A 26872-nucleotide genomic window follows, 5' to 3' on the forward strand; every position below is an offset into this window, starting at 1 on the left:
TACTACTGCTGGATAACTAAATATAAATAAAATTATTCCCCAAACTGGTATTTCCGGATTCTTAAATAAAACACTTACTTCAGTGATAGCTCCAATATCTTCTATTGCAAGGTAAATAAATTTAAAAAAAAAAATCAAATTACATAATTGCTTTAATTTGGGACCAGGAGTTTTGCCTGGCTACTGTTAATGTTACAGCGGTTGAGTATGTGTCTGCTCTCAGGAGAGGCAGTGGAAAACATTTGAGGAGCTCTGGTCAGCTACTTGTTCTGACAGGCTTTGCTCCATGAAGTGAATAAACTGGTGAGAATGACTGACACGCTTCTGTTTCCCAATTCTGTATTTTCTGTGAAGGAAAAATGGCAAATATAGCTTGTGGTTTGTGTCAGTACTAAGTAAGTTACCGCACGTAGGTAACCTTCCATTTAGGTGAAACTGGAATAGCTTTAATAAAGATTTTTCATAGGCATGAAAGATTCTTCCAGACATTTCCAAGGGATTAAGGAGCCATTCATTGAACTGTAGTAAGTGTGCAGTGTTGACTTCATTTTTCCTAGTATGGTCGGTCTGATTTTTAATTTGCATGGACAGGGATTATTCTGTAGTGCTTTAGAAGATAAGGTCAGTAAAGGCCTTATATCATATATTCTTGCTGTGTGCAATTCTCAAATAATACAGGGCCCAACAGCTTCCCTTTTCTACTGTTTTTCACTTGTTCCTGCCCATGTGCAGAAAATTACTGGCTTTTTGACTCAGTTTACTCATGACATTTCTTTCTCTTTCTGCTTCCCAACTTCTGCAATCAGCTACTTTGAGCAGATTCCTCCTAACTAGGCCAGAGATGTCTTTTTAGTTGGTGTGCTTTCTCAAATTGCTGCTTTGTGTCAGAACAGGAGGTTTCCCTGTTCACTTTCTACTTCAGTGGACCTGAAGTCAGCAAAGCAGGAGCAGCATAAACCTGGTAAAATTCAGTACACAGTTGAGACAGTTGAGTTGTACCTCTCCTCGGTGTCAGTAGTTAAAATTATTTGCAAATTGCTCTGAAAGTAGTGCCTCCTATTTCTTGTAGAATCACTAAGATTGGGAAAGACCACTAAGATTATCTAGTCCAGGCGTGTTTGACCTGTGGGCTGCTTGTGGCCTGGCCCAGCTCTCAGTGCAGCCCATGCCATCATGGTCATGGCTCTGCCCCTGCTGCGCATCCATTGCTCAGCAGCAACCAGACCATCACTGTGCGACGGGCACTGTCTGGGCTGGAACCAGGGGAGGGGGAGGGGGAGGGTGCAGTGCCCTGCTAACACCACCTCTTGGGCCCGGCACACACACTCAGTTGCTTCAAATCCCGCTTTTTCAGAAAAATGCAGTGATTGTCAGTACTAATATTTCAACCTACCTCATGGCATCTCAAATGAAAACAGAACGCAGAAAAGGAGAAGTCATGGATAAAGGAAGAGTGTTCAGTAGAAAAATGAACAGATGAGTACTTTTTGTCAAGACAGATAGTATGACGCTATGCTTAATTTATAAGGAAACTGTGTCTGTTCTCAAAGATTGCAGAGAATATCTTCAAATTGTAAAAACATGCTGCCAAATCAGATGCATATTAAGGAATGCTTTGTAAAGACAAGATAGCAGAATTGAAAAAAGTGTGTCATCTCGACAAAATCTTTTGTAAAGTTGAAAATCAAATGGACTCTGTTATGAAAGCTAGTTACATGGTTGCAAATCTGATTGCAGGAAAAAAAAATCAAAACCGTTTCCTGATGGTGTGTTTACTAAACAACATTTGGTAAGCGTGGCAGATGTGTCCTGATTTAAAACAAACAACAGAAAAAACAGAAAAAAAACCCCAAAACTGAAAAATTGATTTTTCTGTTTGTCTCACCAGACTACAACCAGGTGGACTGAAGAAATAGAAAAATCTATTGAAAGAAACTTGAAGAGTAAAACTACTGATTTCAAAGTTTGTGCTTTTGCAATAGTTGGAAGTAGCGGTGCTACAGATATGGCTCAACTTGCCATTTTCATTAATGATGTTGATAATGAATATAATGTCACTGCAGAAAGGGCTGCTTTGGTGCCATTAAAAGGCACAGCTAAATCTCTTGATTTATAAGAAGCAGTGAAAGTGATGTAAAAGTGATTTTCTTTAACCCATGTCAGCATATCTGGTGTAGCTTCTGAAGGTGCCCCAGCAATGGTTGGTTTAAAAAAAAACAACACAGACTTATAAAATTAATAGAAAATGATGCAGTAGGCACTAACAACTCATGTTGATGAAATGCCACTGCATTATGCATCAAGAAAACTTATGTGCAAAAGCTGTAAAAAAAAAAATAAAAAAAAAATTAATGTCATGCAAATAGTCATCAAAGCTGTGAATCTTATAAAGCCCAATGGATGGAATCATTGCCAGTTCCAGGAGTTTCTTGAAAGTATAGATGCTGATTATTTTGAAGACATAGTTTACGTTTCTAAAGTAAGATGGCTATGCTGGGGTAAAATGCTTTTCAGCATAAGATCTTTTCAAATTTTATGATTTGCAAAATGAAATCAAGTCATTTATGGAATCAAAGGGAACGTTTGTGCCAGAACTTGAAGATGACAAGTGGCTTACGGATTTTGTTATTGAAAAATTTGACTGCTCATTTAAATGAGTTGAACATGCATCTTCAAGGTGAAAATCAGCTTATCTGTGCTATGTTTCAAACCATAACAGCATCCAAAATGAAACTTAAATTATGGCAAGCTCAAGTTATGGCAAATAGTTTCATGTTTTTTGATGTGTTTACTAAATGCCATCCTGTGAACAGTAAAAGATATGCCGCCTTGCTTTCCGTTTTGATAAAGGAATTGGAGAATAAGTTTTAAGATTTCCAAAGAAGTCATCCATTGCTTTTTATATTCATGACTCCATTTTCAGTTGACATAAATACTTTACCTGCACATTTTCTAATGGAACGTATGGAGTTGTAATCAGACATTCAATTCAAAGAAAAACTTGATCAGTTTCTCTACTAGACTTTGATAAGATCTGTCTTAACAGAGAAAAAATCCTGTGATCAAGGTCAACCATCAACCCATCACCACCGTGTCTCTAAGTGCCACATCTGCATGTTTCTTGAAGGCTTCCAGGGACGGTGACTGCACCACTCCCAATGCATTTTTTTTTCCATGGAAATTACACTAGATGTGAAGAGCTCAATAATACTATTTGAGAGAGCAACTTCTCAGCTACAAAACATGATTTTTCGGTGTAGTCCTCACCATCAGTTAGGCATTTTCACCAGCACTGAACAAAGGCCTGTGTGCTGTGCCCATAAAAATCTGCACCAGTGCGTGTGACCTGCTGTTGCCACTGCTGAAATGCACCGCTCACTGTGCTGACATCCGCTGTTTGGTCTCCATAATTGTTTAGCAAGTGTTGATGAACGTCAGTGGGGGCCATTTTTCTCCTGCATGTAGGAATTCATTTCCACACCTTTCCTTCCTATGCGCTTCCATGTCAAACACCCTTTTGGCAGGCTGCCCCTCTGCTGCCATCTATCACGCAGCAACAAAATGTAATGGAATACAGGAGGGAAGTACTATTTACAAAGGCAGAGCAGAGGGTGACGATACCCTCCCTCACTCTGTTTCTGCCCCTCTTTTGACATAGGCCGGGATGCAGTTGGCCTTCCTAGCTGCAAGCGTGTGCTGCTAGGTCATGTCCAGTTTTTTGTCCACCGGGAGCCTCAAGTCCTCCTCTGCAGGGCTGCTCTCAATGAGTTCTCCTCCTGGCCTGTTGGTGTACCTGGGATTGCCTTGTCCCACACGCAACGCCTTGCACTTGGCTTTGTTGATCTTCACTATGTTCTCATAGACCCACTTTTAGAGCCTGTCCAGGACCCTTTGGGTGGCATCTCTTCCTTCTATGGTGTCAGCTGCACCACTCTTCTTAGTGTCATCTGCAAATTTGCTGAGAGTACGTGCGATGCCACTGTCTCTCATTGATAAAGATGTTAAAGACCACAGGTCCCAAGGTGGACCCCCGGGGGATACCATTTGTGAGCAGCTTCATGAGTTTCTTCAGTTTGAAGGTATGGTAATGCCCTTCCTTTGTCTACTGGAACTGTCACTCTATCATAGAATGCTACTAGTTTGGTCAGGCAAGTTGTGTCTGCTCTGAGGATTGTCTTGCAGAGTTTGTGTTGGAGCAAATTGTGCTACTAACGTTCTTCAAACAATTTGAGGACTTTGAATCTTCAGCATGGTACAGAAATATGAGCCCCAAAGAGTAATGTTTTAAGAAGTCTGTCTGTCTTTAGTCATGTTTTCCATTAATTTTAGAAAGTCGTTACCAGCCGTTATTTCTCTATCAAGATAGGAATAATGTGTTCACAATGTTTGTCTTGCATCTGAAATCTTTCAGATCTAAACAGTAAAAGCAATCATTTTGTTGAATAATCTTCACATTTTCCCTAACAGTGAGCAGACATTACTCTGCTCTTCTGGATTGCAGCTGAAGTAGAAGTACTGTACCCTTATTTCATTAAGAGAAACTTCTATTTCTTTAGAGACCACTGTAAGAGTTCCTGGGATACAAAATTACACAAATAAAGATGACACATCCTTGCAGAGCACTCCTGAATCATGGGAAGTGTTACTGTCTCCAATTTCAGGAATGGATTAGTTGTAAGAGCTGGAAGTCCTGTCGGTTTTTCTTCTTGTCTTTCAGACTCAATCCTTATACATGACAACTTGATGCCCAGTACCTGGATATTGTACCAATCATTATGACTGTTGCCAGCTTATCTCTGGGATGTGGAAAGAGTAGCCTGAAGGTGCCTTTAAGTGCCTTCTGAAAAGAGAACAACTAAGAAAATCTGAGCTATCCGAGGTCAGGGATGTGTCTGTCTTTGAATTTCACCCACAAAACAAATAAACAGAGAACCCCAAACACTCTTGATTGAGCTCCTCCAAAAGAATGATGCTTTTTTTTTTTTTTTTTTTTTTTCCAGTGACAGCATTTCAAATGAATCAACTGATGTTTTTGATATGGAGTTGATGTTGATAGCAGAGTGGCATTGAGTAGGCAGATGCAAACAAGCAGTGGGCCCCAGTGCATCTCTTGTTGCATTGTGAAGTTCTCCTCACTCTCCTGTGCTGTGTTCGTGTGCCTTTGTTCCATTTGCTTCACCATCTTCATATGGACTTAATGCTCTGTATTGATGAATGATGGGGGGAACAGCCACTGGCTTACAAAGTGAATTTTTTGTTTTAGTTCTGCCCCCTATCCTCTTTCTTTGTCCATTTCAGCATGTTAACATTCTGTCTATAGTGCTGGTGTAGGCAGACATCACAGTGGCATCACATTTCTGTGAGCACCCTGGGTAAGCTGGCAGAGTTTCTGGCCTCCCAGCCTCCTGCTGCCACGTGGCTGCATCCACTGCTGCCACTAGTGTGCCTCTGGCAAGGTGAGTTGGAAGACTTAATGCTGCTTTCTTAGCATATTTCACAATAGATCTTGGGATTGATTTGAAAATTTGCTTAATGGTTCAGTGTATGATTGTTCCCATGTGCTGACTAGGATGATGAGTGGCTGAGGATTTTAGGAGAGGACAGGGCAAGAGGACTGGACTTCATGCAGTGGCAGCGCTGGCTTAAACTGTGAGACATGAGTGTGGCGTAAATCTTGGCAGTAAACCCAGTGCTTCTTGATGTTCAAAATTTGTGGGCCTGGATTCAGAGATGTGTGTTCTAGTTGTTCCAATTTTAGACTGACATCATATCTTTGAGGATTTCCTTGCATATGCAAATTAGATTAATACATCACAGCTGTTTTTACACGAGTTAATCTGTAGACTGAGTATCACTGCTGTTGCATTTGGAAGGTAAAAGTGAAATTGGTGGTTGTAGAAATGCTTTTGAAATGGCAGCAATCTCTTGAACAACACGTTTTCCTCATGAAAGCTCTAAACAATAAGTTATGAATTCTACTGAAGCAGCTGTGCTCTGTGTTTAATTTTCAGAAATTTGTTTTGTTGTGAGTAGGTGATGACTGTCAACTGAGACAACATGACTTGCTTTGTAAGAAATACAGTAGAGAAAGTTACTAACCAATGCTGCCTACATATGCCTACATACCAATGCTACTATAAGCTTCCAAGTGTTTTGTAGTATTGCTTAACCCTATTTGTGTAGCCTGTCATGTAAATTACATGAAGTACTGACGTAGCAGATTTTTAGTCTGATAACAGATGCTTCCTACGTTTCGAAATGAGACTGCTTTTAGTATAAACATGGGGAAGGTGACTGCAGCTTTGAGTGGGTTGCCTGGTCTGTTTATTTGTAGGATTGTGGAAAAAACAGCCAGACATACCTACATTTCAGATTTAGAGTGTCAGAATGTTGATCCCACATCGTTAGTGACAATATTGCTCCACATGGCGTTTGGTGGTCCATTGAGAAGGACCAGAAGTATCACAATGGGGATAAACAAAGGCAGTAGGTCAAATATGCTGTCTACAGACAGGCATTTCTGAAGGTAACATTTGTCTCAGGAACCCTGTGCTGTTGTAGGATAGCTTCTTGCAACAAAGAACCGGTGCTGGTAGTACTGCCCCCATGCCATTTGCAAGCATTAAAACACGTTGCTTTTTCATCCTGCAACACTCCTGTGGTTGGTATTGGCTGGGTCATCCTGCCAGTTGTATGGGGAAGTGAGAAGAAACACGTTTGTTGCAAGCTGTTGGTTAAAATGGTGACTTAAATGGGCAACCATGCTTATCAGTAAGGACACTTCTGATGCGGTTGTTCCCGACTACTTCCTTTTGAAGTTGAAACTTGAATAATTGATGAGCTTTTGAACTCTTGATGTCAGAGAGGGCAACCCAACAAAAAGCAGGAATTCAGACTCTGTATTTTGGTTCCTGAAATCATTTGCTTTCCTTTCTGCCTCAGATATATTTTTCAGGCTCTTTGTCTGTCAAGCAGAACCCAACTTTCATGGAATATGTGTGATGCGCTTTGCTTGCTGAATGCCGCTTGCAGCCAGATCTTGTAATGGCAGCAGCAAAAGCAACACTTGTTAATTGTAATATGTGCAGCTTAAAGTTGCAGCTTCCGTTGCTTTCAAGATTCTGTTTTTCATAGGGGAGGGAAGACAAACAGCAGTGGAGGCCTTAATATGCCTGTGACAAATGAACTTGTTTATACTGGCAATTGTTGTATTGCTGCGGTCCAGCCATGGTGCTGCATATTGAGATATGGACTTTGCTCACATTAGTGAAGTTCTGCTGTTGTTTCCTAGGATCTTTTCCATCTCTTCCCCAGATCCAGCAAGACTTGCTGACTTGGACAGTTACACGAACCTTGGTTGTTGAAACATAAATTGCCATTTAGTGCTAGAGACTTAGCTATACACACTGTAAATGAGTTCAAGCTGGGAAAATCAAGCGTTTGTTCCTTCTTTACTTACAAGTTTAGAAAAGCATGTCAGTAAAGTGGTATTCAAATGAATTTGCTTGCTTTGTCTTGTAACTGTAAGATTCCTAAGTGTGGTCGGTGAAACTGGGTGGGTTGAAAATGTCAGTTAGTAAAGCTGAAGCAGGGCATGAGGAAGCAGAACTGTGTACATCTTAGGAACATGTCTTGCAAAACTCAGCTTACGTGAATGCCTGGATTTCTTCTTGAGAAGTCGTTGCCAGTAGCTGCCCATACTGTTGTGAAGTAGAAATTCCATTGTTAAAACAGAAAGGTCGTGCATACTTGGTGTGTCATGGTGTTTGTGTGGTTTTTAGTTTGTTCTTATAAATGAAGTATGAGCATTGAAACTAGTTATAGGGTGAGCTTTTAGAAGGCAAAACTTGTTTTCAGTATTTGGTTAAAACTAAATGAGATTAAACTTCTGTACTGTGGAAATACCAAGCTCAGGTGTTAATGATGAATTTCAAGGCTCTAGCGTGAGAAATCTTGCTGGTTTTCTTTCTGTAAGAACATACAGTACCTCCTTTTATCTTTCTGCTGACTGTTGTTTCTCTGAAACCAGCTAAGTAGTTTGTGTGCGGTCAGTGTCTTTTCTGGAGCTACTGACGGGAAAAATGTTTCCGTTTTTACTTAAACTCAATTTTACTCTGTTTCATGTGGAATTTTATCTATTTTTCCTGGTAGCTTTTAAGCAAGCTTTCTAGTTAATAGGCTTCATCAAGTAGTCCTTTACATAATGATATCAAAACATGGTGATACCAGAACGCCCTTCCTCTTCTGTATTTGTGCTTCTAATTTCTTTCTAACGGTAGCAAAACTGATAGCAGGCACTAGAAGATGTGGCTGTTACTTGTTCTGAGGAATTTGTGGAGTCTCTGGGTGAGGTAGTATGTGGAAAACAGGCATCTGTTTCCTTGCATTGTGCACTGCTGCTGATATGATGAGAGGGCTGACTGATATTGTGAATGCAGCATTGATTTAGGGAAGAGGTAGGAATTGAGATTCAGCGGTATCAGTTTCATCTTAAGGTGAAAGATACTGATACAGAACCTCTATAGCTTTTTCAAGACAGAACTGTTGTCATAAAAGTAGGATTTATGTCTGTGAACATCTCATACCTGAACGGTGGCACGTGTTGGCCATGTGTGCTTGCTGGATGACAAAAGGCACTGTCCCGGCCAACCAGCACTGTGGCACCTCTGCTCAGTGCAGCATGCTTCTGGTAGTGGTGCACCTCATCTGTTTTTTTGGCTTTTTTTTTTGACCGATGGCATTTAGCATAAAATATTTTTAAAATCTCACTAAGGTCTGAAAATTCCTTTTTTGTATGTGCCATCCATATTAGTTTGGAAGAAACAGAAATTTTAAGTCTTTCAATCATACTTGGTGCACCAAGTCACATGACTTTCCAATAGTTTTCCACACTTTCCTAAAACTGTGGAGTATTCTATTAGTGTCCTCTTTAGATTTTCTGCACTGTTTCTGCATTTCTGAAAATGATCTCTGTTTGGTTAGACTGCAAATACATTTCCTCATTGGGACTGGAGAGCAAGTGTATGTGCCTGAACCACGGAGGGATTCAGTCCACTCAGAGGGAGCCAAGCTGGCACAGGGAGACCTCCGGAAGGAAAGCCGAAGCCTACTTGAGATCTCTGTTCATAGTCTCTTGGGCTGAAAATGTCTGTCTGTATGTAATTCAGTCCTTTCTCTTTCAGTGGGGTTTTTATACACCCAACTACAGATTGCCATCTAAAAGCAACAAATTTCCCTTTTCATAGCTATAGCTAACCCACAACACTGTTTCAGACTTTGCTAGTTAGGCGTAGGTTTTTTTTTTTTGTATGTAGTCTGTGAATGCCCAGGTCCACGTAGTCCTTGAAATCTGTTTCTTAGGAGATGTTGGGAAAATTCTCTACTTGCTTCTGTTGCAAGCACTTGCCAAACATCTTATAGGAGGAAAACATCTCAGTGTGTGGAGGATTGAAAACTGGAGCTGCTATTTGATGTCTGTCGTAGGCAGTGCTTGTTATGCAGTCAGTCCTCTGAAACTTGGGTGGGTGGCTGCATGCTTTGTCTTTCCAGCTTGAGCTTTCATTTTAAGAGCTTGTCCTCTATTTTTCTGTGCACGGTGAATCTGCAGAGATGGGTTACTTATAATGCTCTGAAAAGCCTCTATTCTCTGAAGTGTTTGAGCAACAATTGCAATTGAACCTTATCTCTCCAGCATACATTCGGAAGCATGAAAACAGAACTCTGTGGAGCAGATGAGCTGTTTAACTGTGTCGCTTTCGTTCTTAAAAATAAATCCTCTTACAGTGTGCTGTTTTGGTAAAGAAACATTTAAATACAGAGAAGTCTGAGTACAAGTGCCTGCTGCATTTACCAGTATAGACACTAAAACATTTTCCAGATATCCACTTCGAACATCTTGCTAGCTGGGTTGTTGGTGTGTGTTTAGATTTCTGCAAAGGTCCAAGTAGCTGTCCATGTAAATACAATGACTTTGAGGGAGTGACAAGGCTAATGAATGTGAAGTTGCTGATGGAGATACTAGGCTAGTTGTTTAGCCAGTTTCCTTTTCCTTTCTTTAACAGCCTCTCCCTGTTACCATGTTAGTGTGCTTAAAGAAGATAAAGTTATTAAGCAACAAATACTTAGAAGAAATTTCAGGGAAGCAGAAGTATGTAAATTTCTAAACAATGTATGGTACAGGTTACCATATTTCATTCTTAACAGAGTGAAAGAGCTGGAGAAAAATCTTTTATTCTGAAAAATCTTTCACTGTTTATTTTCATTTTTCTTCTCTGCAGACACTGTGTTGTAGAAGATGCACTATTACCGATATTCTAATGCAGAAGTCAGCTGTTGGTACAAATACCTGCTCTTCAGCTACAACATTGTCTTCTGGGTGAGTACAAAATATAGAAATTAAAATAGTTTGGGAGTACTTCAGTTTCTTTAACTTTCTCCACGTTTGTTTGAGAGCAGACTAAAATCATTAATTGAAACCAGGAAGATGATCTATAGTGTATGTCTTGGGTGTTTTATAAGTGCAGAAGCCTATCCTATATAAAAAATTAATTACTCTTGAACATGATTTGGATACTTACTCCTCAGCCTTTCTCTTCATTGCCCCTTCCTCCTATCCTACCTTCTGAGTGAAGGTAAAAAAGCGAAGCAGAGAATTTAGATTTTTTTAATGCAGAAGGGAAGGAGCTGCTTTAAGGTTTTGTCAAAAGTAAATATAGTCTCAGGTGTTGCTGATAAAGCCTCTGTCTTTTGCATGATGGAGACCACTAAATACTGGTTGTCTGTGGGGAAATGTTACATCTGCCTTTAAGTGCACTTAAGTGATATGTTAAGTTGCTTCCCTTTAAAAGTAAGTTTCTTCAAATATATCCTTTCAGATCTTCTTTGATCTTAGTGTTGGAGCTGTGCTGCGGTATGTTCAGGGTATTGATGAATTGGAGCAGAAATGTATCAACAGCTGGTGTTACAGTGTAGTAGTAGTCTTGTCAAGAATTACAGTATAGTCAAGGTCTTGAAGGCTTTGCTCCAAAGGCACCAAAATCACCTGTACATGTCTTGAAATAGTTAGGGGCTAGCCTGCCTGTAAATACTGGCTTATGTTTACTTTCCTTAATTTGAAGAGAGTGGAATATCGGGTGTAGATTTAGATGATTATGATGATCAAGATGACTGAAGCACCTAACTACCTCGGGAAAGATGGCTGTTCAAAGATAAATGCATAGCATTGCATTAGAAATAATTAACACATACTTGAAGGGAGGTGAGGTCAAAAGTACTCATCGGTTGAACCTGGTAATTCTTCTCAGAACTTACAGGTCAAACGTGAGGAATTCACATCTAAAGTAATAAAAGTTGAATTCATGGAAAGGCATAGGTAGTTATGATGAAGAAAGAGCACATGCATTAACTTGGTACAATGCTAGAAGCTTGGGTTAATGTTCTGATTCAGAGTTGAAATGCACGTATAGTCTGGGTAGCTTCTTTGAAATACTTGAAGTTTTTTTTCAAAGTCAGAAGGTTTGGATAGTAAGAATGAAAGAATAGTATATTGTTGAAACAACCTGTGCAAGTTGAAAGTAAAAGTTGATTTTCTTGATCCTGACTTGTCTGAGATCTGTAAAGACTGTATTAATTCTTTTTGTTCATTGTCACTATTCATTAAGCCACCTCATCTTCCTCAACTTTAAAGTTTGAGGTCTAGATAATTATTACCTAAATCTGTATTAACTTCAGCCAAAAAAACATAAGTCTGAACATAAGCTGCTGGCTATAGAATCTTGTTTGTATTTGTCAGTAATGACTTGGAATTTTGCTTGATTAACCCACACAAAGTTCTGATAAACTGGATTAGCATTTCTGTGTCTTTTGGCTGCTTTTGCAGTGTAGACGACAGAGAATAATCTTCTTTTTGAAAATACATGAATGATGGGCAAAGCTAAGTTTAGAGGGAATGACAGAAAAACATAGTTTCAAGGGAACTTAGGAAATCATCTGGCCCAATCTTCTGTTCAGAGCAAGATGCTTTGTGTAGGGGATCAGTGCTCAAAGAGGAGAGCCAGGAGACTTGTGAGCTGCGTACTCATGAATTTTCTGCTGTCCTCAGTCAGCCTAAAATTGTTAGAGAGCTAAGGAAAACTGAGACAGAAATGTCCGGATGTTGATGAAAACCACTGAATCTTTTGCTATGTCACAACCTCTTGCTTACTAGTGCACTGTTTTACCTGATGCTGTAGCTTTAAGCAGTAGGGGCTTGTGAGGCTAACAGGGCAAACAGGTGTGTGTTTGTGTAGAGTTGTTTTTCCAGGGAAGGTTAATTGGCCACCCTATTGCTATACAGCCGGTGTTTGTTGAACATTAGTGGTATTTTCTCCCTCCCCTAGTATTTGAAGATTGCCATTTTAATGGTTACGATTGCCATACATCATAACTTATGTCCTCAGATGCCAGCAGCTCTGTGCTTGGTTTTTCCTCTTCTGTGTGGTATGACTCCTGTGTACATGTAACGGAGTGTAGTGTGTAAGAAGTCATATTTGGCTGTACTCTTTGAAGCTCTGATTTTCAGGAAGATCGCTTCATTACTGAGTGGATGCTCCAAAGCAGATAGTGTGGGGGTTTGTGAGAAATGAAGAGACTTTCTTGTTGCTGTTAGTCGTGAAGGTTAGGACTGTGCTAGATGTCTTCCCTTCTAGTGAATGCATCACAAAGTACTGCTTGTTAGGTAAACAGCCTCTGAAAAATGAATACTGTTTTGTGTCTTGGGAAGATTATCAATAATTTTGTCTCTGCTTTTTCACAATAATTCTTTTTTTCTGTTTTCTTTTAATTCCTTGAATAGCTGTTACTTTTCAGTTAATTATATATCTTTATTATAATCTCTTGAAGTTATTGATGAAGGTCCAAAATTTTTCCTTTTCCATAAAGAATCTTCGTAAGACATTTAGAAACATTGATGAGAACTTGAAATACAGTTCGTGGTTTTCTGCTGAGTTTTGGACTGAGAACTGGTTTTCTGAGTAAGTATTTATAGTTGTGGTAGCTTACTCAGTGAATGGTCTGAGGCTTCTGCTGAAAAGTTACCATGCTGATGTGGTGTAATTACAACTCTTTTGGTAAAGCAGCTTTAGTTGTAGAACAGGATATGTAAAAAAGTTGAGTGGGAGGGTAGATGCTCCTATAAGCAAATGCCTGACTTCTAGTTGGCACAGTGGTTCAAAAGTCTATGATATATCAGGCTGGTTGAAATGACTAGTCTGATAATTTCTTTAATTGAACAAATCAGTGCTGTGTAGAACAAAGTAAAGAAAAAATAAAAATAAATAGATACCTTAGGAGAACTGTAGGTGCTATAAAACCAGAAGGGAGAGGTAAATGTCTCTTGAAAAATCAGCATTTAAGGAGGCACTGCTATTCTGATTCACTTTCCCTAGTCTGCAGGATAAATTTGCTTGCTGGAATCAGAGACGTGAATGCTTCAACAGCAGAGCTGTGAAATGCTGTGAAAGCAGCACAGCTGTATGGGATGAGGTGCAGAGTTGTGCCCAGGAGTCCTGCTGAATCCAGTGGGCTGTGACTGAAAGAGGTGGTTCTGCTTATTCTCCTGTGCCAGACAGTTTCTATTTTCTTTCAGCTCTTTCACAACTTTCTGTGCAAGAAAATGGAGTTGGAAATTGATCGCAGCTAAATGTAGCTCTTTTTTTATCCCCACCGTATTATTTTTAAATTCTTTCAGTTCCCTGTGGGAGTTCCTCTGAATGAGGGTTGCCACCCTAATGGCTACGAGGGATGGCATCTCCGCAATGTGACTGAATTTTTGGCCAATTTTAGCTCTTACTGGAGAATATGATGATATCTCACCTGCATCTCAAATCATGGCAGTTTATTCATGTGCCAGTTAATTTGCATGTAAATAAATAGAAGTTGCTTTTGTTCTTCTGTTATACTTAATAAAGTTGCAGTTACTTGTTGACTTCCCTGTTGTAGCTCCAAAGATAATTGACTTGGTGAGCTTTAAAATATATAGTGTCTTACAGTGTCGTCTTTTCAGTACATTGTCAGGTTCTCATGTTATTCATTCAGTTAGAGTAGATTGGAGTGGAACAAAATATTGAACTCAAAGGGGGAAAATACTATTCTGTTACAGCCTTTTAGTAATGGAAACTCACAGCTTAGGTAAATTCCGAAGAATGAAGATCTACAGATTTGTAGAAGTTTTTTCATTTAGACAACTTAACAATAGAAGCCTCAGTTCTGCTAACCTTGAGTTATGTGTGGCTAACTTGCAGACTCATTTCTCTGTTCTTTGTGCTTGGCTTTTCCTTGTAAGAAATGGAATGGAGGTCATAGGAAGGCTTGTCCTAGGCACAATTTTGATGTGTGTTTCCTTTGTTTTCTTACCTCTTAAGCATGCTAATAAGATCAAAATTCTCCAAGTAGACTAATTTAATGAGCAGTGAGGAGGCAGTATTGCAACCATTAGGACAGCACCCTGCAGTGAGTGCTCAGAAGTGAAATTACCTATACAGCAGGACTGCACCTTCTGTTGAGTTTCAGAGCTGCTTTTTGGATCTACCTCTTCTATCCCCCCACTCCAATAGCTTAATCTGGTGTAATGAAATGAAGAAGTTGCAGAATATTAAGAATAGCATCAGAGGTAAGGCTTGGTTCTGGCACCTTGCTGTGCTGATTCATTCTGCAATCGGGTTAATCATGCTGTGAAAGCCCCAGAGGAGTCAGCAGGATGGGTGGAGCATGATGGTGCGCTGTCTTGTAGAGTGCTGCTCTGATCTGAGCCTTCAGCTTTTGCTTTATAAAGCCTGTGGAATAAAAGGAAACACTTCAGTCACCTGTCTGCTTTGTTTGCTTTTCTGTCTCCAGCTGAAGCCTACGAGGTAGTCCAAGAGTTACACCTCAGCTAGGATGTGCCTGTTTAAGTGAAGGCTTGCATGTGCTGTCTGCCAAAGCCTTCTAGGCTGCATGCAAGTTCACTGTCTCAAATTGATAGGAGAGAGTAAAATAGCTTTTAGCTGCTGTCATCTTGATTTTTGTTTTCTAATTCTCTGTTAGCTTTGTTAGAATGTGCTTCTTAAGGGTTTTTGGTCTGGGGGGGAGGGGGAAGTAATTTCTACTCCTACTGTAGAAGACTGGTGATTTTGCCCTGAACATAATGATGTAGGGCAAAAATTCTCTTAAGCTCTGGAATACTTTTCCAAGCTCATTTTTTGAGAAGAAAAGTGGACTAGTATCGGACTTCTTTAGCTTTTGAAACTTATGTTGCATTTCAGGAACACTTAGAACAGCGAGGCTGTGCCAGAAAGAGGAGAGAATCCACCACTAGGCTGTGTCCTGACCCCAAGAGGAAAAGTCAGGAAAGAAGGAAAGAGAAAGGAAAGGCTGTAGGCCACTGATTGCTCCAGTGTGGGTGGAGCTGTGATGTCAAATAGGATTTACCAGGGTGTGGAAATTGTTTTCCTTGAGAGTAACATTTTGTTTGTACTGAAACTGAATTCATTGGAAATACATTTCCATTACTTCTTATCAGAGCTTGAGGCAGGCTGACACAGTCAATTTGCATGTAAGGGTCCTGCTGAAGGATCTATGTTTAGCTACTGCCTAGATAGGAAAAACAAACTGGTGCTGTGTTCTCAGTTCATAGGGCGATCCTCACAGCATAATCTAAGGAATCCCACTGTTTTGGAACAGGCACTACTTAAGCTAAGTGGTCATTTGTCTTGTGCTTGGGAACTTATCTGTCTTGGGCCTGGTGCTTTTCAACATCTTTAGCAGTGAAGTAGCTTAAGAGATTGAGTGCACCCTCAGGAAGTTTGCAGACAACACCAAGCTGAGTAATGCAGTTGACACCATAGAAGGAAGAGATACCACCCAAAGGGGCCTGGACAGGCTTGAAAACTGGGCCCATGAGAATCTAATGAGGTTCAACGAGGCCAAGTGCAAGGTGTTGCACTTGGTTTGGGATAATCCCAGATATGTCTACAGACTAGGAGGAGAGCTCATTGAGGGCTGCCCTGTAGAGAAGGACTTGGCAGTCCCAGTAGGTGAAAAACTTAACATGAACCAACAGTGTGTGGTTACAGCACAGAAGGCCAATGGTATCCTGAGCTGCATCAAAAGAGGGATGGCCAGCAGGGTGAGGGAGGGGATTGTCCCTCTGTGCTCTGCCCTCGTGAGGCCTCATCTGGAGTATTGTGTCCAGGTCTGGGGCCCCCAGGACAAGAAAAGTGTGAAATTGTTGAAATAATCCAGAGGAGGACCATGGTGATGCTCAGAAGGCTGGAACACCTCTCCTATGAGGATAGGCTGAGATCTGGGCTCGATCAGCCTGGAGAAGGCTCAGGGGAGACCTGCTAGTGGCCTTTCAGTGGCTCCCTACAGGGAGCTTATAAGCAGATGAGTGTCAACTTTTTATGTGGGTAGATAGGACAAGGGGGAATGGTTTTGAACTAAGAGAGAGGAGATTTAGATTAGATGTTGTGGGGGAGAATTTTCACTGAGAGTGTGGTGAGACACTGGCATAGGCTGCACAGACACGCTGTGGATGCCCCCGTCTCTGGAGATGTTCAAGATCAGGTTGGATGGGGCCGAGGACAACCTGATCTAATGCTTGATGTAGTGGTTGACAACCCTGCCAGTGGCGGGGGAGTTGGAACAAGATGATCTTTGAGGACTTTTCCAACCCAAGCCGTTCTGTGATTCTAACTGACATCAGTATTCTGCCTCATCTGAGTAGAGGTTAAAGCTCAGTGCAGTATGTTAATACTTTGGATTTTTCAGTCCTAGGGCAGGAAAAGACAAAGTGCTGGCTGCTAGTTCTGGATTCCTGTTTAGAGGGGTGCAATTGAATTGCTTTGTGTATGTTTCAATCCAACCTTTCATGCAGCATATGGCATTAGTGACTCTGCGGCATGGGAGTTGAGTAGTCCAGGTTTTTCTTGCTTAATTGTTATTTAGATATTGCTGAAAGGTGAATTTCTATATGCTTCTCTTTTGAGCTGGCTGACTTTGTCTCTCTCTTCTCTGGGAACGCTTTCAGTTAGTGTTACTACTTCTCAGCTGTCTGTTCTCCCCTTCTTTGGCCAGCTCTGAAAGCTGGTGAAGGTTAAAACTCTTCTAGTTTGAACTGGATCCATTGCCTCACAGCAGTCATTTGAATGCCTTCTTGTGCAACAGTGGTAGAGGGAGGCTAGCTAGCTTCCTGATACTAATTCTTTGGGGTTCTGCATTGGGTCTGCTGAATCATGCTAACTTCTGAGGTGTGTTTATTGCCATGGCATTTTTACAGTAGTTTTCTATGAGGTATCTTAAGTAGTTTTCATGTGGTACAGAAAAAGCAGAGAAATCTCATTTGGGTAAATAACTGCCATTTTACTGCCTTGCGAATTGGTTGTCTTTGTAACTGCATCTCTAAAAACAATACCTGATATTTTTGTTTCTCTAGCAAAAATGTGATAATTGACTGCTCTTTGCTGAATTTGCCAAAGAAGGTTTATGTATTTCAGCTACTTCTAGTGAAAATTCTGAATTGCTTGTGTCTTAGTTGGGTTAAGTTTTAAATTTATCAATTTTGAATCTGGTAAGTCTAAGGTTATTTTATTTGCCAGTAAACTCAATTTTTCTTGCAACTAGTTTGCATAGGTACTGACAGAAATAATTTTGCAAAAATAGTGGTTTGTGGAACTGAACATCCTGTATAAAGAAATAAGAGCGATGTTCATGTTGAAAGATGAGAATGAAGCGAACTAACTAAAACATACCTGGAGATAGATAAGAATCTACACCAATTCAATTAGGAAGGTAATTATGATGAAAGACAGCCAGCCTGAGGAGGACACTTCCACAACATATGGAAATTTAACCAGCTTAGCACTACTTCGCTTATTTGTAACTCTTCTCATACTGGATTAGTATCTTCCTGTATTAGTAGTGGATTTGGTTAGTTCGCTTCTCTTCTTAGGTGCCAACATATGACATACTGCATGCATGGGCACAGCTCTTTCATCATTTGAGTAATTTCGGCAGAATGGCATGAGTGACACATTCTGGCTTTATCTGAGTGCAGTTTTAGAGCCTGAAGGCAGTGAACCCAGCAATACTTCAAATCTACACGTACATTTTCTTGTGTGAATGTGAAAGCGTCTCATTTTTCCTTCTTGCCTGCACTCCAGAGAGTTGCCTATAATGCCCATTTAATTGCTGGAAGGTGCTGCATTTCCTGGAAAAAAGGATCCCTGATTGAGGGTTTTTTTGAAGTGCTGGGATTTACTTTTCAATGTGCATGTGGGGTTGGTTCAGTAGGAGTGAAGCAACCTCTTCCGTATGGTTAAGGTAGACTTGTTGCATAGCTGTATCAAGCTAGAATGCCATTTTAAGTAATTGGGTGTGTGTAGTGTTTTGGGGGGGGTAGTGGCCCTTTCTAGAGAGGTCATTTTACCTTGATTATTCAAAGTGGATATTGAAGACAAACTGCCTGAGGATAGAGAAATAGAATAAAAGACAAAGGGTCTCATACTTCGTATAAATGCAGTTCAGAAGTACTTACTATGAAAGCATTTGAATTGGTGTGGAGTTTTTCTGTTGTCCATTACATTTGCTGCTTATTGGAAGCAAGTAGATGGACTAGCTATATTTAGAAGAGTTTAAAAAAGGTAAGGTGTTAGAAGAGAAGTTGTATCTAATTAGGGAAGAAGCTAATCTGAGTCTTGACGCTGAAGTTACGAGAAGTATGGCTACAGTCTGGGGTTGGTGATAGGTAATAACTTTCAAGTGAACTAGTAAAATAAATCTTCTGGAATCTAGTATATGCTTCTCAAGTAAATATTAGTAATCAAATTTTAAATACTGTCTAAGGTAGTTCTCACAGTGCAGAAATTCAATAGAATAAAGATGTTGTGGATCCTCTTTCAAAGAGATTGACTCACGAGGAGGAATGTTCCATTACTATTATCTTGGACAGCAGACAATATTTACTCTGCTTGAGCAGTAGTGCTACTGGCTAAGTGTTTGAGAACGCATTTTCTTGCTGATAAGTATATCTAATATATATTTTCTTTTTCTTTTTTTTTTGCTTTAGCTAGCTGGCATGGCATTCCTTGCAGCTGGACTGTGGGCATGGAGTGAAAAGGTAAGGGTAAAATGACTGATATTACATTGTTTGGTGGCTGCCCTCTCCTGCCTCGGTAAAACAATTTATTTCCTCAGGATGCAGTGAGGTTTAAATGTAGCATCAGAGCTCAGGACCACATGCAGTTAATCTAAATTAAAAGTAATTGGGAGTTTCATTCTTGCCCGTTATTGAGTATTTGGCTGTAGCCCTTGATATTTAGGCTTCTTAGTGGACTTGTAAGAGCAGGGTTTAAGTGAATTAAAGAGGAAATTTTGTCTTTATGAGCAATCCTTATGGATTGTTTCTCTTTTGAAAGTGTTTTTTTCTAAAAATATACTTATTTCTAATAAAAGGATGGGGGGAGATTATTAATATTTGTGGAAAGGATGGAAAAGATTTTTATAAATATAAAAACTTAGCATGCATCTGAGATCGTCTTTTTTTCATTTTAAGGCCATCTGTTATCCACTTAACTTCCTGTGAAATTACAGATGTGATTCTGTGACCATGTAGAGGAAGAAAATTGGGGAGCATGGTCCAACTCAGTAATACTTAACTTTTTTTTGCTAAAGTTTCTTTCAGCAGCATAACTTCCTTAAATGAGGGAAGGCTGTGGGCAAGTGCCTATGTAATTCACATCTTACAAGAGGCCACATAGGTGTGGAAATGAATAGTTTCCCCATTGTTATGAATGTAGAAGCATGGCTCACGTTTGACTGCAAGCAGTAAAGAAAAAGTGACAGTGACTAGCAGACTTATCTACATTTTAATTGACAGTGGAGGGCACATGCCTTCACTCTTGAGCTGTGCTACTGAGTAGGTACATTTTCATTACCAACATAGTAAAAGGTTTCCCTAGAGCCTTTGTATACATAAACTGACCACACACTGAGGTCCTGGGATTTCTTCACTCTTGAGAAGTGAAAGTGTCTTATGATTATTTAAATGCTGAGGCTTATTCTCCTCCTCTCTTCTCCTAACTCCATGCACAAATGCGTTTATCTACTGGTATAAAATGATTTTCTTTCTAAGCCTTTGTGGAAGGTGTGTTTCAGAAGGTGTCAAACTTATCTTGAATTTGTATTCTCTAGCGTTCATATAAGCTCCTCTGCTTCAAACGGTTCTGTAAAGATGCATGTATGATCTGTGTGGTTGGAAATGACTAGCTCAGTTTGCCAAATGACCTTTATGGTGTACTAACATTACTGAAAATAAAAGCATTGCTAAAATTGTTGACTTTTCCAGTCTTTATTTCTTGAGTTTTGCCTGAACTGTTTCTACCGTCTGTTCTACAAATAAGTACTTGAAAGCTTTTCCTGTGTTCTTAAACTTCTGAATAACTCTTGAAATCCGTACATTATTTTTCACGTCAGTTGCTCTGTGTGGACATATTTTTATTAGTGCTGTTCTTTACGATAGTGTATGTATTTGCCTGCGTGGATCTGTCAGTTTACAGATAAGTTTCAGTGAACAATAGACGGGAAGTAAAAGAAAAACATTCTAAAAGCTGTGCTGCAGGGGTAAACCCAAAGGGAAACTCAGGGTAGTATGGAAGAGTTTTAAATATCCTGTCTCTTAATGCAGCATGAACTACATAGACCTTTTTAACTTTTGTTGAATTTTTTGTCATCTTCTTTTCCATTATGACTCCAGATTAATTCCTCTCTGTTCCTTTTATCTGGAGGTAAATGCTATGTATCTCTTTGAGCTGATAACATATCAAAAGGAGCATGGTGTTTGGTGTCAAGTGCTGAAAGTAACTTATGTAAAAAAAATGTTACCCACCCTGATATACATTATCAGTTTGCTTACGAGTCAAACGCAGCCTTTTTTTATCTAATTGGGCTATACTTACGATCTCTTAAGTGGTTCTTGTTATTTCAAACACTCGTGTAAAAGTTGTTGCATAACATCTTAAATTTACATCAGTAAAAGCTGGGTTGATGTTAACATGTAGCCTGAGAGATTTTGCAGAAATCATTGGGAGAAAATGAGTGTGAATGTAATGTTCTGTTATTAGAAGCGAGATATCACTGAGCCATGGTGTCAGAAAAACAGTTTTTCTTAAAACCATTTCAAGAAGGACACAAGTGTTTGGAAAACTAGAGGCTGGTCAGCCTACCTTCAACAATGGAAAGGAAGCAGTCTCCTGCAAAGCAGGGCTGTTATAGTGACTTTGAGAGCCTGGAGAAATTGATTGATAGCATTTTTTTGCTTGCTTTAAATCTTGCCCCTGAGATGGTGTAACCTGGCATCAGTACAAGCTGAGTGGGAATCACTGGCTAGAAAGCAGGTTTGGGGGTAAAAACCCTGGGTTGCTGTCTATTGTTAAGCTGAATATCAGCAGTGTGCCTTCAGGTCAAAGGCAGCCATCCACCACCTGGGTTGTATTAGCACTGATGTTGGCCAGTGGCTGGGAGAGGAGATTCTTTGGACAATATTCTTTACTCTGGAGGCTGTATTTGAAATACAATGTCTAGTTTTGGAAAAGAACTCTGATACAAGGAAGCATAATTTAACCTAGTCTATAATATCCTTATTCTTTTAGTCTACTGATCTGTGTACATTTGTACACAGAGGCATGTAAACTACTTAAAGATATGTTAATAGCTTGTGTTGTACCTCAAAACAGTAACTGTTTGTGAACTGTACTAATGTTTAAGGCAATCCATGTTTACCTTCTGTTGCCAGTACATTTCAGTTGAGATAGTAAAGTAGTGCTTACAAAACACTAAATAAAGTGGAAAACAGGTGGAAAGCATGTACAATTTAACTTTTTACTCACTGTTCTAAATGACTGAGAATAAGACTTAAAAGCTGAGGGTTTTTTTATTTTCTCGACCCTGACCTCGGGTTTTATTAGATTTTATTTCTATATGCTTTAATTTCCTATCATTTTTGAGATATACGCATTTAGGACAAGAACTGCCTAAGTGAAGAACCTGTAAGATTCTAGGTGCTGCTGTAAAAGGTGGCCTGTGCTGCAAATACCTATTTTAGCAACCTCTCGTTTTTGCACTAGCACCAGATGGCACTTTAAATTAAACTTGGTGCTTGTCTTTATTTCACATGTAAGATTCTGCCCCAGAATTCATTTGGGGGGAAAAAAAAATTCAGCTCAGTTTCTGATGTCTTGTATCAAGTAAATCAAGTAGGAATAACAGCCTTTCAGGCAAGGATGAAGGGAAGGTAGAGCTACCTGCTTATTGAAATAATTTCCTGTGTCTTTGAAAACAACAATTCCACAAGTCCAATTCCATGGCATTTCTTAACACGTCAGTGATATATAAAATTCCTGATTTTTGGTGAGGAGAGAGGAGCAAGTCTTAATACCATCCTTCAGATGTCACAGGCAGAAGCATCCTTAGATGAATAAGGTGGGATGAGGTAGTCCCTTGAATTGAATTGCTTGTTGACTGATTTCCTTCCTCCCTTCAGGATTTTTTTTTTTACTTTGTACATTTCTTTAGACCAAGAATCCCTACTCTTTTAAGAACAGAATGTTGTAAATATCAAATGTAAACTTGAAGAGACTGTTGTGAACCCAGGGTGAGTAATAGACCCTAGTTCCTGTCTACTTTTCTTCACAATAGGCTTTGATCGGAGGAAGCTTTCTTCCAAAAGACGTTATCTGAGAAAAGCCTGAGTTTGGATGTGGGAGGTAGATAGCCGGAAACAGCTCTGAAACTTTCAGCATCCCGTTCATACTATGATTAGCTTCATAGCTTATTGCTAGCACAAAGACACGGACTTAGTCTTGACATGGCTTTCCTGTTTGTGGCTTATGAGGCAAGGATGCGATTGGTTAGGTAGGACTCCAATTCACCGGTAGACCGGATATGATAGTTAGCTTTGAGGCTTCACAGTTTGTAGGGATAATAATATCACTGATGATACTGACTAGAAAAGTGTTTGCTTCCCAGGACTTCTTGAATGACAGGTAATGTCTAAACTGTGACCACTTTTTAATAGGTTATTTCAGCTCCTAGACATCAGCAGTGCCAAGGCAATTCTGAATTCTACTATTCAATTATGTTTTTTGTTCCTTCAGTCAGTTTTGATCTAAAACCAAACAAAACATGAACACCGCATCTCTGCTGTCTTGCTAACACCAAATTAATGGCTCTGACAAGATCTGTTGTGGAACATGTTGTGAAAGAAGATGAACTTGTATGTATCATGAGAATACTGTTAATCAGTGTCTTTCCATCAGCTGATGAGGATTTTCAACATTAACTTTTTCTTTTAATGCTTTATTTCCAAGACAGTATTTTTGTTAAGTTTGCAAATACAAAGTAAGAGAATACCTTGGAAAAATTCTCTTAAAATGTATATTCTTTGCACTTACCTCTTGTATAAATATCTGAGTACCAAAATGAGAATTTGCATTACTTGGATAGAGTTAGACTACTTTTACAAATGGTAGAATTCTAAGTCTATTCAATATTTTATGCGAAATATAGTTAGTGTGAGCATATATTTTATAAAGCAAACAAAGGGGATTTTCATTATTTTTCTGTTTTAAAGGGAAAGTATTTCTTCTTTAAAATGTACAGCCTATGAGGAAACACTCAGACCACTGCAAAGCTACCTGAATGTCCCTACAGAGTATTCTTGTTAACTTAAACGGTTTCAGCTGTTATTCTCTTTTGTTTTTTGCAGCTTGTTCTTCTTGCATGTTACTTGAAAATCTTCTGTTATATGTATTTGATGAGATTTTAATGGTAGCAGTTATAAATTTAATTTGTATGAAACATAATCTTGAGAGGATGATGAATTCATTGTATTATCGTACATTAACGTAGACTCAAATTCTGTCTTGCATCATCCATATCTTTCTATGTGATTAGTGTTCTTTCTTCCTTTCTGCCACCTAAACATCAAGATTGGATTTGATTTTATTTAATGACTTTGGTCTTTTCCTGATAGATTCATTTCAAGTTAATATAAATTATTAGTTCTGTTGCCTCCAAACTATATGAATACTCAGTGATAGTATTGAGCTTTTGGCACCATCTTGTGGAAGCTTGTTTGGCAAATAGACCTAGGTAGTCTGAAATGTTTAGACTGCACGGGATTTACTTATTAAAAGAGTTTATAGCTTTGACTTAGTACTTGCTAGGATAAGGAAAACTGTTATCATCAATAACCCCTTTGTGATCAACCCTTTCCAAGTGGGTCTCAGTCTGCAAGCTCAAGGATTTGCAACCAATTTATTTGAAATCTTGTAAAAATCATGGCAATTCTGAATGTTAAATAAATTTAAAAAAATGACTGTAATGGTCATGTTTCTGTTATTCTGTTTTTCTCTTTCAGGGTGTGTTATCTGACCTAACAAAGGTGACTGGTCTTCATGGTCTGGATCCGGTGGTGCTCGTCTTAGTCGTGGGAATAGTGATGTTTACTTTGGGGTTTGCTGGTTGTGTGGGAGCACTGAGAGAAAACATCTGCCTTCTGAAGTTTGTAAGTAATATCATTATATGTGTGAATTAATGTGTATGTGAAAGTATGAAATCATGGGGGAAGAAAAAAGTAAAAAAATAATTTATGGCATTCAGTTTATTACAATGTAGATGGTGAACTCGGTCCCTGAAAAGCTTCTCTAAGGGACAGTATAAAAAAATTTAAACCTAAGTATTTTACCCCTGCCCTTAGAAAATGTTTCTTGCTTTTTTCATTCATTCTGCTAGTACAGCAATGTTTTTATGTATTTCAGATTGTACCATAATTTGTTATGTAATATCATGAAGAATGATGTTCTGAAACATAGCTGGTAGTTACTGAAAGGAAATCATATTGTGTCTTTGGGCAAACAAAATCCCTTAAAAGCTTAATCTCTTCTAAATGTTTAGTAGGTGAAAACTGGGGACTTAAGTGACTAATGTAAAATATCTGAAACATTTGTTTTTGTATTGAGATATCCTTTATTTAAATTTAGAAACTGTTAAGCGGGGCAAAAGAAATGATAAAAATGAAAACAGCCCACAAAGCCCTGTGTTTTGCAGATTCTTATGTATTGATAATTCAACTGCTGTGTGTAGTGACTGTGGATTAGTGCTTATTTTCACTCTTGACTTCACATAACTAAAATGAAAAGATAAGTCTACTTCTAGGATTATTTTTTTTAATTAAATTCTCACTTAGCAGTCCATTCTTTATATGTTATCTGTATTGAGCAAAAGTTTTTACTTATGTCTTTATGTTTTCCTGATAGAATTGAAATAGGGATGCATTCAAAGGGATGAATATCTTCTAATTTGTGACTGTTTCTTTTACAGTTCTGTGGAACAATTGTGTTTATATTTCTTTTGGAGCTGGCAGTGGCAGTTCTGGCTGTCTTGTTCCAGGACTGGGTGAGAGACAAAGTCAAAGAATTCTTTGAGAATAACATTAAGTCCTACCGAGATGATATTGACCTCCAGAACCTCATTGATTCACTACAGAGAATTGTAAGTTCATAACCTGTCACTTCCTTTGCTTTATGGGAGAATGTGTAGTTGTGGAAGTTTTCCTCTTTTGTGTTACAGATTTATCATGGCCTGTAGCTAGTAGTCCCATGTGACAGGTGTGCTGTTCTGCTGTTTCTGTATTGAAAGCATTTGGTAGGCGAGACTTCTGAGATACAGTGGTGTCTTAATTGCAAATGTGGCAGCTTTACCAAGCATCTGCCTCCTTCACTTTTGCTCCCTGTTCTGATCAGTGTCGCACCAGGTCAAGTTAAAAGCAAGCAAAAAACCCCACCTCCATCTTTAAAAAAAACAAAACAAAACTACCCCCCCCCCCCAAACTAAATAAAAATAAAAAATAATTATGCGGTGGAAATAGGGTCTAGTTGTCTGCACTTCTTTTAGGAGATGCTGCAGTCTTTCATGGATTTGCAGTAGAGGGCCTTTTGTCTTCATGCAGTCGTAGATCTCTTGAGTTGGAAGGGACTTTAAAGATCATTAAGTCCAACTCCACATATGCAGCCTGGGCCAGACTGACCTTGAGTATGTCCAAGGGCAGGGCTTCCACCATGTCCCTGGGCAACCTGTTCCAGTGACTCACTACTCTTATTGTAAAAACAAATGAACAAAAACCTACTTCTTCCTTATGTCCAATTTACGTCTCCCCTCTTCTAGTTTAAAATCATTTCCCCTTGTCCTTTTGCAACACTCTGCTAAAGAGTCTATCCTCTTCTTTCTTATAGTCCCCCTTTAAATACAGAAAGGCTGCTATCAGGTCTTCCAGGAACCTTCTCTTCTCCAGGCTGAACAGCCTCAGCTCTTTTAGACTGTCCTCCTAGTGAAGGTGTTACATCCCTTGGATCATTTGTGGCACTTCTCTGGATGTGCTCTTAAAGGTCCACATTTCTTTTGTACTGAGAACTATACATCTGGACGCAGTACTCCAGGTGAGGTCCCACCAGTGTGGGGTAGAGGGGCAGGGTCACCTCCGTCGACCTGCTAGCCTCACTTCTTTTGATGCAGCCCAGGGTACAGTTGGCTTTCTGGGCTGTGAGGGCACATTGCTGGCTTATGTCCAGCTTACCATCCACCAGTACCCCCAAGTCCTTTTTGGCAGGGCTGTGCTCCATCCTTACGTTCCCCAGCCTGTACTGATACTGGGAGTTGCCTGTGACCCAGCTGCAAGACCTTGCACATGGTTTTGTTGAACCTCATGAGGTTCACCTGGGCTCACTACTCAGCCTGTCTAGGTCTCTCTGAATGGCATCCCATCCCTCAGCTGCGTTGACTGCGTCAAACAGCTTGTGGTCAT

The 26872-nt window shown here is 39.5% G+C and overlaps 1 protein-coding gene across 1 annotated transcript in view; it reads left to right on the top strand.

Moving 5' to 3' along the window:
• TSPAN14 (tetraspanin 14) overlaps positions 1–26872 on the top strand; it is a 44549-nt gene that overhangs the window by 7227 nt on the left and 10450 nt on the right. Inside the window, exons 2-5 of the mRNA XM_021397969.1 lie at positions 10278–10375; positions 19082–19132; positions 24431–24577; positions 25393–25563. Of these exons, the coding sequence (XP_021253644.1) occupies positions 10295–10375; positions 19082–19132; positions 24431–24577; positions 25393–25563 (450 nt within the window). The 5' untranslated portion in view covers positions 10278–10294. The remainder of the gene's footprint in view (positions 1–10277; positions 10376–19081; positions 19133–24430; positions 24578–25392; positions 25564–26872) is intronic.

The sequence above is a fragment of the Numida meleagris genome, chromosome 5 (assembly GCF_002078875.1).
Source record: "Numida meleagris isolate 19003 breed g44 Domestic line chromosome 5, NumMel1.0, whole genome shotgun sequence".
NCBI lineage: Eukaryota > Metazoa > Chordata > Aves > Galliformes > Numididae > Numida > Numida meleagris.